The sequence below is a fragment of the Cyprinodon tularosa genome, unplaced genomic scaffold (genome assembly GCF_016077235.1).
Source record: "Cyprinodon tularosa strain WSP-4 unplaced genomic scaffold, ASM1607723v1 ctg115, whole genome shotgun sequence".
Taxonomy (NCBI): Eukaryota; Metazoa; Chordata; class Actinopteri; order Cyprinodontiformes; family Cyprinodontidae; genus Cyprinodon; species Cyprinodon tularosa.
In genome coordinates, this window is record NW_024037948.1 from 1,381,517 (window position 1) to 1,395,353 (window position 13,837).

The 13,837-nt window shown below is 37.6% G+C and overlaps 1 protein-coding gene across 2 annotated transcripts in view; it reads left to right on the top strand.

The window, feature by feature from the left end:
* bmpr1ba (bone morphogenetic protein receptor, type IBa) overlaps positions 1 to 13,837 on the top strand; it is an 89,837-nt gene that overhangs the window by 50,659 nt on the left and 25,341 nt on the right. For both annotated transcript variants that reach the window (XM_038306118.1, XM_038306125.1), the window contains one exon: positions 8,370 to 8,778. In XM_038306118.1, the coding sequence (XP_038162046.1) occupies positions 8,673 to 8,778 (106 nt within the window). In that variant the 5' untranslated portion in view covers positions 8,370 to 8,672. The remainder of the gene's footprint in view (positions 1 to 8,369; positions 8,779 to 13,837) is intronic.

The window sequence follows — 13,837 nt, forward strand, 5'->3', positions numbered from 1 at the left end:
GGCAGCATTGCTCTGCCACCCATTGACAATGGGATAAGCATTACAACACATATTAAGCTTCCTCCATCTTCAGGTGAAGGAAGTGTTTTCTGTGCCGATACCATTCCTATCCTTATCTATGGTCTTGAGTGGGGAGTCTCTGCTGAGTCTCTGCCAGTGCGAGTACTTGTTGCTCCTCCATCCTGGGTCTGCAGAAGCATGTTTAATTCTCTCTCCTGCATTTTTTGTTTACATCCTACATACCGTATTTTCACGACTATAAGGCGCACTTAAACGTCTTTTTTTTCCCTCAAAATGTGCGGTGCGCCCTTTGGTGCGGTGCGCCCTATGTGTGTTGTAACTGCGACTTTTGAGGCCACCTCATTGAGGAGATGATGAAAGAGTGGCTGAATGTAAGGAGACCAGGTGTTTTTTTTCCACTCATCACCATCGCTGTTAATCTGTGACTCCATGCGTGCCCATCTCATAGCTGATGTGAAAAACATGGTGAAACAAATTAACTCTGCTCGCTGTTATTCAACCGTTCGACATCGGTGTGAACCGGGGTGCAGCAGAAGCAGCGTGTTTACATGCAAAGTCAATGGTTGACGCGCGTATAGGCGCAGCAAAAGGTCCCGCAGCGCGTTTTGAGCAGCAGGCGCTGCGCGTCGGGAGCGTTTAAGCATCTGCCAATGCGCTGCTGCTGCTCGAGATGGAAAAATCTAAGTTTTGCTGCTGGACGCGCCGCATCAACCAATCAGAGAAGCTGATCTGGGAGCTGACAGCGAGACAGACACAGCGCTGTGATGACATATGATATTAAGGCAAATGAAACGGGCTGGATGGATGAGGAGATGATGAAAGCGTGGCTGAGGCAGGTGTATGTGAGGAGACCAGGTGGTTTTTTCCACGCAGCACCATCGCTGTTAATCTGTGACTGCGTGCCCATCTCACAGCCAATGTGAAAAAAAGGTTAATCAAATGAACGCTGTTATCCCGGGAGATCTGACAAAGGAACTTCAACCGCTCGACATTGGTGTGAACCGGCCGTTCAAAGTAAGGCTGCGAGCGGCGTGGGAGCGATGGATGACCGACGGAGACCACAGTTTCACGATAAGTGCTGGGCAAGTTATGCCACGGTTTGAGGATGGATTGTTGATGCTTGGACTAACGTGTCTGCTGGATCTGTTGTTCCAGCTTTCGCAAAAGCCGGCATTATTTCTGAGGAGCCGCCTGGCACGGAAAGTGACTCTGACGGCGAAGAAGGGGAAATTGGCATTTCTGATTTAGCGCAGCTGTTTAATTCAGAAACAGAGGATGATGACTTTGATGGGTTTGATTAATACTTTGTAATAAATACATGAATAAAGCACATACATACTCAGTTTTGCTCCCGCTCTATTTTTCTACCTGAAAATTTAATTCAACAGCAGCATCTGGGCGGGTCTCCTCCTCTTCACCGCGGCGGCTGGCAGGTGTTTTTTCAGTAGTTTTAAAAGTAGTTTTAATATGTTTTTAAGTGAGAAAGTCCACCTGAAAACTTAATCATTGCAGTCAGTTCATCTAGATTATCATCGTGCCTATACTATTTCTGTCGGAGCCGCTCAGACCCCGACATACCAGCAGTGCGCCGACAGTAGAAATCCCTTCAACAACAGCCTCTAGGCTGGGTAGCCTCCGGGTTCACCGCGGCTGCTGGCAGGTGTTTTTCATCTAAATAATTTAAACTGCAGGCACCAGGATACCGGCAATAAAAGCGAACATATTCCGTGTTCAGGTTTCAGGATTTTAAGTTAATTTAGGAGTGATCACAGTGCTCTGTCATCTGCGATGTGTCTGTGTCACGGCCAGCTTCCAGGTTTGATTAATACTTTGTAATAAATACATGAATAAAGCACAGTCATACTCAGTTTTGCCCCCGCTGTATTTTTAAATACGCAGTAGAGGTATTTAAAGGTAGTAGAGGACATGTACCTGTATATAAAAAACGCGCCCTATAGTCCGGTGCGCCTTATGTGTGTGTTAAATACAGAAATGGCACACATAACTGAGACTGCGCCTTTTAGTACGGTGCGCCTTATGGTCGTGAAAATACGGGTATATACATTTGTTACCTATACTGTATGGCAGCACTAACAAAGCACACACTGCAGTGACAAGTATTACAAGCTGGGCTTTTGATGGATTTCATCAAGTGAGCACCCTCCCACACCACCCTTTGAAGGCTGTTATGTTACAATCAATACTAAACTATAGATACCTCAAATATCAGAACTTAAAGCTCTAATATTGTTTTTTAATACAAATTTGGATACGTTTAATACTACATTCACGTTACATTCATGTTAAATGATTCCAATTAACAAGAGAATTGACTAAAGGCAAGCATTTAATGGGAACACATTTTTCTTCCCCCTGATAATTGAGAATGTGTCAATACATAATATTAAGCACAATGTGATGCTGTGCTCCAACAAACCATGGCAAATCAAAAAAGAACTTATTTCAAAATGACAACTTTATTAAATATTACAGGTGAAATCATAACATATAGTATGTCGAATTACTGATGAGGACCGAGAAGGAGAGGACAGGTGCTGCCACTGCTGGACAGAAGGCAGGTACAGTGCTGTTAGAGAGTGAGAATATGAAGATCTTTAAATGGCACTTAGCACGGTTGCACTTTTATGAATGCTCCATATAAAAGCTGTTAGAAAGTGGGTTTCAACATATATCAGTTTTGTTTATGATTCAAAATAGGGATTTTGCTGTAAGTGTTCCAAAATCTCACTTCAGGCTGAGATCGATAGTTGAAAGCCCTGATGACAATGCTCTCCTAATTGGACTGGACCAAGAATGTAAATAGAGCCTTTATGAGAACACATTAAAGGAAAGCAAAGATTTGGCGTTCAATGAAAGACACTCACAATATTTTGTCGTATTGTGTCAGCATGTCTTAAATGATTTAGGATTAACCTCAGGCATTGACTGCAGTATTCTGTGTGAAGAAGCAAAAGTATTTTAAATGCTATTAACCTTTGGGACAGAGAAACATTCTTGTTGAGAGATTTAGATATAGGCAACTTCATTTGTGGCTCACATTATGAGCCTTACAAATAAGCCTTCAGGTTTTCGCCATCTTTTCAGCTGCTCTCAAAACTAACTTATCCACTAAAGGTTGCCATACTTGATTTTATCATCTGTTCTATCAAACGTTCATCGTTCTTTTAGTTTTCTTGTCACTATCATTTTATTTCTGTTTTTGCTCTTTGGTGTTATCGCTTATCCTTCACTTGAGCCAGTGTGTGCCATTTATCATGCACCCAGCATGAGGGCGCCTCCAGTGAAGAAAGGGATTTGTGCGTGTTTGTGTTCATATGTGTGTACGTGTTTGATGCATGTCTGTGCTGATTTGCCTGAAGACAAGATATCATGTGTAAATCGAGAAGTGACCCCTTCAAAAACAGTTACTTGAAGGTATTGAAAGCTGGCCCCCATGAAGCACAAACACCCACATTCACGTACACAGTTTCACAGCTATTGGGGACAAACGCTGTCACAGTTTTTAAAAGGCTTCCCGCAGTTAGACATGCTTGAAATGACATTCTGGTTCACTGGAGAAGGGGAGAGAGAGAAAGATTAAAGAACAGACAGACAGAAGTATATCACAGGCTGTTTGGCACATATTTGAAGCGCTGTTCGCTTTATTGTTCCATTTGTTGATCTCTAAAATAACCTTCTTCCTGGTCAAAACTATATTCCTACTAGCCAGAAAGGTACGTATAGATATCCTAAATTACATTTTTGCAAGTAAAATTGAATTTCAGGATGCCAAAAATATAATTGTACTAATAAGAATAAACTTTCAAATACCTAGAAATCTTGACAAATTTTAAGTGGCCCTTTTGACATTAATTAGCTTGACTGAATATATGTTTCAGATGTCTCAAATGCATTTCTTCCTAATCAAAATGAAAATTTCTGATCTAAAACATTCTTCCTATCTAAAATATACATTTAAGATATCTCAAATGTAATTCTTACAAGAACAAATGACGTCACGTTTCCCATTCATGTGTATTGGGTTTTTACTTCCAGAGGCGTGTTTCACGAAGCCGGTTTAATAAATTCAGATTCAAATCTGCAACTCTAAATTGATGTAGCCTAAAGTCAGGAACTCTGAGTATTTGTTTTCACAACGGCTGCTATGAATTATTTCAATCAATTTTAACTAGGTCCTTTCAGAGTTAAGTGCGTGCACAACAAGTATGAAAAGCCCTTATCAGTAGAGCACTTATCCGACAAGTCAGCATGACAACAGGCAACAGGAAGTGGCACTTTTACTCCACTGAAACTAGAGATTTTAATGCAGAAATACAAAAAAAAATAGGATAAAAAAGGAGAACGTGTTTAAAAGAAAGAGAAAGCGCAACAGCTACAAAAGGGGAGGATGATGGCGAAGGAGAAGATTGTTGCTTGAGTTAAAGAGTAAGTTTATATGAAGTGAGATATGGCAGGTTGTTTTACATTTATTAAGGCACTCCTCTCTATTGTTCCATTTGTAAATCACAAATAATTGTTACTAGTACAAATGATGTCACATTTCCCCATTTATGTGTATTGGGCCGTTACTTCCATATATCCAAAATGAATATTACTCCTATCTAAAATAAACATTCTGGATATCTAAAAATGAATTTCATTTTTCTGTAATTCATTTGTTTCTGGTCATAATTTTTATTTCAGATATCAAGAATCAATGACTGAAAATAGCATATCTTACATAGTTTAAGGCTTTTGAACCTAAAATCCAAGACGGTTTGGTGACTTTAGCTTGCTCTCTGGATTTTGAAGCAGTAATGGCCCCGGTGATAGTCTAATTGACAGAATCGAAAGAAACTGAAATGAGCTCGTCCTCAAACGAGGGACACACTGCCTGCATGAGCAAATTCACCAGAAAGTCTGTCACAAGCAGAAGTTCTGTCCATGTCTGCCTCCATTTTATTCCAGAGGGAAATATTTTCCGACGGTGCTATCAAGTGGGAATAACGACTTCCTGGATGAGGTGCTCAACAATGTCCGACTCATACAGTACGTTGCATCAATAATCAGTTACATAAAAGTAGTCATTTCTAATTTAGATTGGAAGAATGGGAATTATAGATATCCACAATGTAATTATTCCTAGTACAAATTTAGTTGTAGATATCTGTAAAGACATTTGTACAAATAAAAATATTTTTTAGATGTCAGAAATTATATTTTGGATATCTGCAATGCTTTCTTCATTCCTGATATCTGAAATAAAAAATATTAATTAGCCTTATTCAACCTTATTCCAATTCTTTGTCTTTACTTACAAAAACATAAATTGGAAGCACTTATTAAAAAAACTATTTATTAAAATCTTTAAGACAAATATGTTGCACTGAAAAAACAGCTTTTCATATAGTGAATGATCAGACCAACAATGCATTGTTTTGTGTTGAAAGGAAAATTTTCAATACAGAAACGCACACATACACACAAAGTTATGTCAGCAGTGAATGCCTTTAAGGCAAAAGGATAGCTCTGGAAAGGAAATGGCCTATTATGTCTCAGCCCATTTATTTATTAGTATAAAAGCCCCAAGCCTGGGTGATGTAATCTATAACAGCTCCTTCAAAGTGTCTCTGCCAGCCACCTGAACAACACACCACTATGAGAAGATTAGTTAACAGAGGGGTTTTTATAACACTTTTATTTCTAAATATGCATAATAAAATATTAGACAATAAAACATTGCTCTCTGACATGTGATTTATACTAATGGAAGTTTAGTCTGCAGAGTTATCAGTCATATAACTTTTAACACAGTTGGATTTAGATATTGTTATGGATATAATGGCCTGTTTTCTTATTTCCGCTAAAGGCTGTTATCTAAAGCTCTTCATTTATTTGCATGAGAATTTAGTGTTATTATAGATCAAAGCAAAAACTGGATATCCACTTTGTTGTGGTGCATTGCAACTTCATACTTTTACTTAATTAGTTCAGTTCTTGAATAACCGGTGAAAAGTTTCATTTTTCTTTTTTTTATTGAAAGAGGTTCTGCTAATCTTCAGGTATTTTGCATTCTCTTTGTGCAAAAATACAGGAGGAGGAATTTCACGAATTTAGAAATATCATTTCAAAAATTTCAAAAAATTGTGTGTAAGGTAGAATATAGGAATTAACAAGTTATTGATTTAACCCCCTCTTTGATTACAGCAGAGCCAGGCTGACACTGAGCCTGGTTTTGCTTGAGGTTTCTTCCTGTTAAAAGGGAGTTTTTCCTTTCCACTGTTGCTACAAACATGCTTAGTGGTAGGGATTGCCTTTGAGTCAATAAGTAGATGCAATCAGCTCATTTTCCTTAGATAGAAAACTTTGAACCAATATCACTGTAGGATCTGGTTGAATTGTCTCTGTTCAGTGCCTTCAAATTACATGTGTTGTGAATTGGCGGTATATAAATAACCTGAATTGATTTAATTAATTGTATTTTCCCAGAAGTTAATTTTGTATTGAATGCAAGAGAGAGTTATACTGTAGTCTTGGTTTTTATTGCTTTTAGTATTTAGCTACACAATAACAATCAAATCCTTTTTGTTATTACAAATACGGCATTCTCAACTTGTAAATGACATCACACCCACATCTAGATCAGCTTTGGAACAGAGAATCACACTAGGATAAAGAATCATCAGTCAGAGAATGTAAATTTATGAAGGTACACACTGGTCATGTTTGGCCCAGAGTTATTTGCGGCTATGATAGTTTGTCACTGGCAATGTAACTCATCTGACGCCAATTCACTCATAAAGTCACTCACCTGTTCTGGCTGTATTTAAAGTATCCTTAGTGCCCTCTTGAAGCGTTCTTCATGATCGAGTTACCAAGCTACCATATCCTAGCCTAATCTTTGTCAGACAAAGTTGCCACTATTGCCTTTTTTTAACCTAAATATTGCCTGTCCCGATTGTTTTGTCTCAGGTTTCCAGCTAAGTGTGCCTTTGTACCTCCAGCCTAGTGAAGTGCAAACCCAAAAAATCTTGATTCTGACTTTGCATTCCCCCTCTCTGCACCAACACATACTCTTTGATTGATGTTTTGTGTGTGTGACCTTATGGCCAGCAGTACAAGATCACCAGAGGAGATTGTACTCTTGCCACTCCTTTTAAGTTTATATATTTCAGACATTCAGTCTAAGTTATAGTTCGACACCTGCAGAAATACCAGACCACTGCAGATATCTGCTATTATAGGTGAACCAGAAGCCAATCCAGACTGCTTTGAGGCACTGTAATGGAACTATCCACTCATTTAAATTGGAACAAAGCAAAGGAGGAGGATGGAGATTTCTACAGAAATAGGAATATGTCAAAAAATATCTCCATTGTGGGAGAAGTGAAATCTGTGAAAGAGTATAAATATCGTCGCGATCACCTAGACAACAGAGTGAAGTAAAGATGCAGCAGTGAAGCTGTACAGAGAAAGGTGCTGGGCAAATTCTTGTGGAAACTGAAGTCCTCAATGCTTGCAGACAAATCTTTAGATTTTTTGTGAAGAGTGCAATATCCTCCTCTTATGAAAAGTATAATTGAGAATCCTTTGAATGGCACTGTAAGACACAGACCATAATTCTAATGCCATATAGTGCACAACAGTTGTCAAATATGGCAGATCAGGATGCCTGATCAAACTTAAATAACACTGAGCAGACTCCTGCTGATAGATATTATTCTAAGAGAAATGTTTAACCATATTTTATTTCCAATTACTTAATTTGGTCATTAAAATGTTTATCTTGGGTTGTTTGTTTAGGTACAAAATGTCCACCAAGGCAGACAGTCTGAAATTGTTTCTAGAAAAGTTATATACAAAAATGCCCCGAAGAAAAGCCTCATTTGTAAAATTTAGAATAAAAGCCTAAACAGTCAGCAGCCTTAGTTATGAGCCTCATGTTTGAAATAAACACTTTCAGCTTGTCACTGCAAAAAAGAACCTCTTATCTCAAGATGAATCTTATTTCAAGATTGATGCAGAATTACCTTTATACTACCTTTATTGATGCAGAATTACCTTTATACTACCTTTATTGATGCAGAATTACCTTTATACTACCTTTATTGATGCAGAATTACCTTTATACTCATATTTCCTTACATTTCAAAGCGTGTTTTCAATGTCCTCCATACGCCTTTTTTTTTCAGAATACCATCTTGCTCAGGTCTGCTCCCTGCCCCCGTTTTCTTTCCATCCCTGTGTGAGTGAATGTGTATGGAGCTGGTCAGTCCTCCCTACAAGGAAAGAAAAGTTAACCCCCCTCCCAACCTTTTTCTCTCCCTCCCTGTCTGTTTATCTTTCAGCTTGCCTCACTGCTACTGTCAGACCAGGTTGGAGGACAATCAGCACCAACGGCTGCTGCAGATGCTGATGTATTCTGTGTGGTGTGTGCTTTCTCACATTGCGACAAACCAACACACGCACCCAGTGGCTTGCATGTCTGATACTTCCTCCCCGTCCTGCTCTCACTCCCCCTCTGACACATACTACACACACTCACTCAGAAGGGGAGCCAGTGTGTGTTAGTGGTGGAGACTGGCGTGTAGAGACAGCTGAAGAACAGAGCACAGACGAAAAGTGAGGAGCAGAAGAGGGAGACTTGTACCATGCCAAGGCAGGGAGAACCGCCGAGGGGCTGCCTCTCTCTCTCTCTCTGGAGCCAGAGTTTTCTTTTATTGCTTGGACTGTTTTGCCTCCAGCAACACGCCAGTGGTGAGTTACTTTAAACTTTTTCATTTGTATACTGCCATCCACACTTGGGCTGTTTTTACCTCGGCTGTGCAGCGATGTTACATGAAATGCTTTTTAATACTGTTGCAAATGTGTGTTTTCTTTGACTTGTCTTTGATATGCAAACTTTAGTATTCAGTACCAGTATAACATGAATGATATGTAAAGGCAGTAACTGTTCAGAAGTTTTGCAGAAATCATGTCTGCACTCTAAATGAAACATTTAGTCAGTGGGGTTGCAAGGATTAAAAAAAAAACAAAAAACAAACAAACAAAAAACACATATGTATATATATATATATATATATATATATATATATATATATATATATATATATATATATGTGTGTGTGTGTGTGTGTGTGTGTGTGTTTGCGCGTGTGTGTGTGATTATATAGACATCAATATATAGACATTGAAAAAAAACAGCATTTAGTCAGTTAATTTTACTTAAAATATAAAGAAGAAATATGACAGTTGTTATGTTTACCAGCGTCAGCTGCATTGAGTGTGTCCATGTTTGGTATCTACTTTGTGACTTTCAAGGTGTTGTAAAGAGAGTATGTCAAATTAGTATCTTAAACATTTGTTATATCTTGATAAATCTAGGAAATACTGGCTGGTTACTTTTGCATATCATTTCACTTTTTTTTTCATACCATATAATATATGTAACTCAGCTAAAAAAAAAATAAAAAAATTAACACCAGACTAATATATGCTTTAAGTAGACTTTGATTTCTCAAAAGTTTTTATTCTTGAGAGAAATAACAGCAATAATATTAAGCTGCCCTTCAGACTCTCAACCTACCTTTGATGGAGAAGGTGATAGCAAAAAAAGACCTAAAAGGCTTTAAATCTCTTTGAAAAACAATAATTGACCAATGCGTGCCTCATTACTAAAGCAATGATCTTTGTTAAAGTAAAAATAGAGTTAAATTTAAATATACCACGTGTATGAATAATATTGGGCTTTACTGTATTAATATAATAGTTTGAATATTTCTCTAACTCTCTTTGATTGTCTTTCTATCATCCATCTTCTATTTAAAGAGACCAACGCTTATTTTAATTGGGAGTCCTGCACTGGCTAATTCCTGATACCGCTTTGTGTTGAGATTGTCCTCCGCTCTTGTCAACCGTTTCTCTTGTCTGTCTCTCCTGTGATTGTGAACCTCCTGTAGTCACACTTCTTTTTATGCATGCTCCTTTAACCACCTGTTGGATAAGTAGTTATTAAAGTTGTCACAAACATTTAGTTTATTTATTTTGCCCTGATCAATAAGCCTACAAGGTCAGAAAAGAGCTACCAGAGATTAAAGCCCAAATTCAATCTTATGGAATTAATATTTACAGTAGAAATTCACATGTTAAATAAACTGCTGCATTTCTATTTCTCAATTTTCATCAAATGAAATAAAAACACCTTTTTAACCTTTTTTTTAGTAAAACGAATTGGTTTGTTAAATATGTCGATTAAGTCGCAATTTTTATTTTCTTTAACATTCTCCTAAGATAGCTTTAAACCCTCCGTTGATATGCTTTTTGCCCAAACCCCGTTTACATTGTTTAGAAGGCCTGATATTACTTGATGAATGATGAATATACCAAGGCTTTGGTCTTTAAAGCCTTAGATAAAGTTAGAAATAATTTGGCATTAGTGGACCACCATCGCAAAAAACAGAATTACTCCAAGCTATTTTTTTTCTACAAATAACACCCACACATTTAATTTTTCGGTTTAGACGCACGTTAATAATGCCTCTTACTTTCAAATATCCCCAACTGATGGTGAGGCAGCCTTTTCTTGGAGTTTGCAAAAGGTAAAGTCAGGGTCCAAACAAACATTTCTTTTAAGATTTGAAATCTATTAGAACGCCATTATGCTTCCATCAGAGGAGCCTGAATCTAACCATCAAAAATGGCGCTTAAATGCAGCAGAAAATTTGTGATGTTATTTGATTTTTTAGATTCTCCTCTGACTAACAAAGCAGTGTTAGTTTTTCAGTCAGAAAGAAAGAAAGAAAGAAAGAAAGAAAGAAAGAAAGAAAGAAAGAAAGAAAGAAAGAAAGAAAGAAAGAAAGAAAGAAAGAAAGAAAGAAAGAAAGAAAGAAAGAAAGAAAAAGTCAAAACAGGTGCAGTTAAATATGTGTTTTTCTGGTTTCCTTTCTAAACAATCGTGTTTATTTTGATCACAAGGTCTCTTTATGAACTGAATTGATTTATGGAGTCAGCTAGTATGAGGGCAAGCTACTGACAGCTTCTCTGTTGTGTCTTTCCGAAGAGCACACTTTGCCCTCTGGCATTTTTGTCATTGTCTCAGAAGCAAACAAATAAAAGGACATTGTATTCATTACTTTACAAGGAGAATTGGGAGCACACTCTTCACACACTTTGTAAATAACACACGTGCACATATTTATGTGACCTTCCACCTACACCGGGCTGTGGCCCTCAATGTGAGTTCTGGGAAGTGAAGAGGGAGCATGATAGCTTACATTTCATTGTCCTTGGTGGGAATAAGCACTACTGTATCAGTTTTCACAGTCTGTGCCAGTTGCTTTGCTTTTGTCACTGGTATCTTATAAAGCCGTTGCACATCTAAGGAATAAATATCCATTTCAAAGACAAACAACTTTTATCATTTTCTTTAGTTCTGTGCAATGTGGGTAATTCTACTGAATTCATAAGTTGTTGTTTTTTTGTTGTGTCTGTGTTTAGAATCCAAAAGTTTTCCATTTAGACTTTTATGACATGCAGGGGAGAAGGTATTGCGCTTGTTGAAAAGTGACTTCGCCATGTTTGTTGAAAAATATAATTTTTAAGAGGCAGGGTCCTTAAGAGTGGAGTTATTGTACAAACTTTTTTTCTCTTTTTTTACTTCCCAATCTAAAAGGTGTTCAGCCTGGTTGCATCCATTCACTTGTAAATTTGATTTCCTTGCATTAAACCACTTATGTAAAAGCTTTAGTGCTGAGAGGTAAAGTGATTCTGTGAGTTATAGGAAGCATTCAGCATAAGAAGTACTAAAGTACAGCTTGGATGTTAGCCTTACTGTAGCACAAACTGTGGTTGTCCATGGTAGAAATTATTAAGACAGGATCTAAAAGGCTTTTTTACTGATAAAAGTACATTCTAAATTTTGAAAGAGAAAGCACTGATCTTGACATATGGCTCTAAGGTTGTTATAAGGGATGATTATCTTCAGATGACCTCCAAAATGTTCAGTTAGTAGAAGTGTGGAGAGGTTCTGACTGAAGGGTATTATATTCTGTAATGGATACAGATCCGGTAACTTCTATCCCAGTCAGATTATCAGTCTGGCACTGACTTCTTAAGACACAGCTGGAGCTGAGGAAGTTGTGAGTGTGTGCATTTGTGTGTGGGTCTGGGGTGTGTGTGTGGGTGTGTGTGTGTGGGGGGGGATTCAAGAGAGAGGCAAACAGTGAGAATATTTTTTTTTTACAAAGCCAGTCTGAGGTCCAAGTGAACCTTCAACTGCTTCAGAGCCTTACATGCACATCAGGTTCATTTGAAAAATATGCTGAATGCTCTTGAGGTAGAAACTCTGAATCTAGTGAAAATGGTTTGAGTATTTAATTTTGTTGCATTTAACTAACAGATATATAAGGCGGGTGTTTTCTGCATCTGGTCAGCTGATCAAAGATCATTTCAGTTAAAACAAGTTGGCTTTATGTATTCAAACAACCAATAAGCACTTAAGTGACTTTTAGCAAAGTCTTTAATGTTTTTTTTGCAATAAAATGAAATAAAAAAAATGCTTATGTAATAAAAAGATTAACGCAAAAACAATTTTTTTTTTGCTATTCACATTTATGTATCTATGCTTCATTCTGGAATAAGCAATTACCAAATGAATAAAATTTTTAGTGCACCTGTTCCAGGGTTCAGCAGTATTTATAGCTACATTTAGAAACATGTTTAACAAACAATGGTTATAAGGATGTTTCAGTGATTATTGGGAGCTCCATTCTTGGTTTTGCAGGCTGTACATCATAGTAAACACAAAAAAGAACACAATAAAGTGATGGACAGACAGCAGGTGAGGAGGAGCAGGGCATAGCTGGCTGTCATAGTTGTAGCACAGAGGGACTAAAGGGCTTAGAGTTTTCCATAGTGTCATGCTCCCTTCTTATGCACCTCCCTCCTGCTTCTAGTTTCTGTATATATTATGTATATGGATATCTTTAATTGAGATTGTAAATAGTCAGGCTTAGGGATTGAACAAACAATATTGTTTGTGTTTACCATTCTACTTTTTAAGTATGCAAATTTTTGATTTTGAAAGTCAAGGTTTTTAAGTTTGCAAGACCTTTTCAATTTCCTGTAAAAATGTATAAAGACGATGTTTGCACCCCTCAGCCACTGTGGTTTATGATCTAACAAAAAAAAATTATGTCGTATGATGTTCTGAGCAATCAGAAAACATTGATGTGATTGAGTCCATGCAGGCTGCTTGCAATTTCAACTGCACTTCTCAGTGTTGGACCTTTGCAGCTATTGTAAGGGTATACAGTATCATCAGTCACACTCCAAGATAGAGTGTCTCACTTGGAGTGGGAAAGTAAAACACATCCGCTTTGGGGAAAATCCAAACTACAGTGATTAAATTGCATCATACTGTGAACATCACACAATTTTAATCAGGAAGTAAAATAGTTTAATTATGATCTTGTTTGAGGAGTAATCACAGTTTTTTTTACTCATTGAACAGCTTGTGTTTGTCAATCTTGCTGTTGTTGTGATATTTACTTCTTGGGGTAACAGCCCATTCAAGCCTGTGCTTTTTAAAAATATTGATATTTTGAGCATGCACAAACACTTGCAAGTGAAGTGTAAAGCCTGGTTTATGCTTGACCTGTCTATGAGGTCTGTACAGCCCCTTCGTCAGTGTGGCCTGATCACTGCACCGCACACCTCAAAAGAATTGCCAGTACCTGGACAGCTCCATGTGGATAAACAAGGTGGACAAGTTCCAGCTCTTACTGGCAAGGCTTGCAAATATAAACCTTTATAGAGA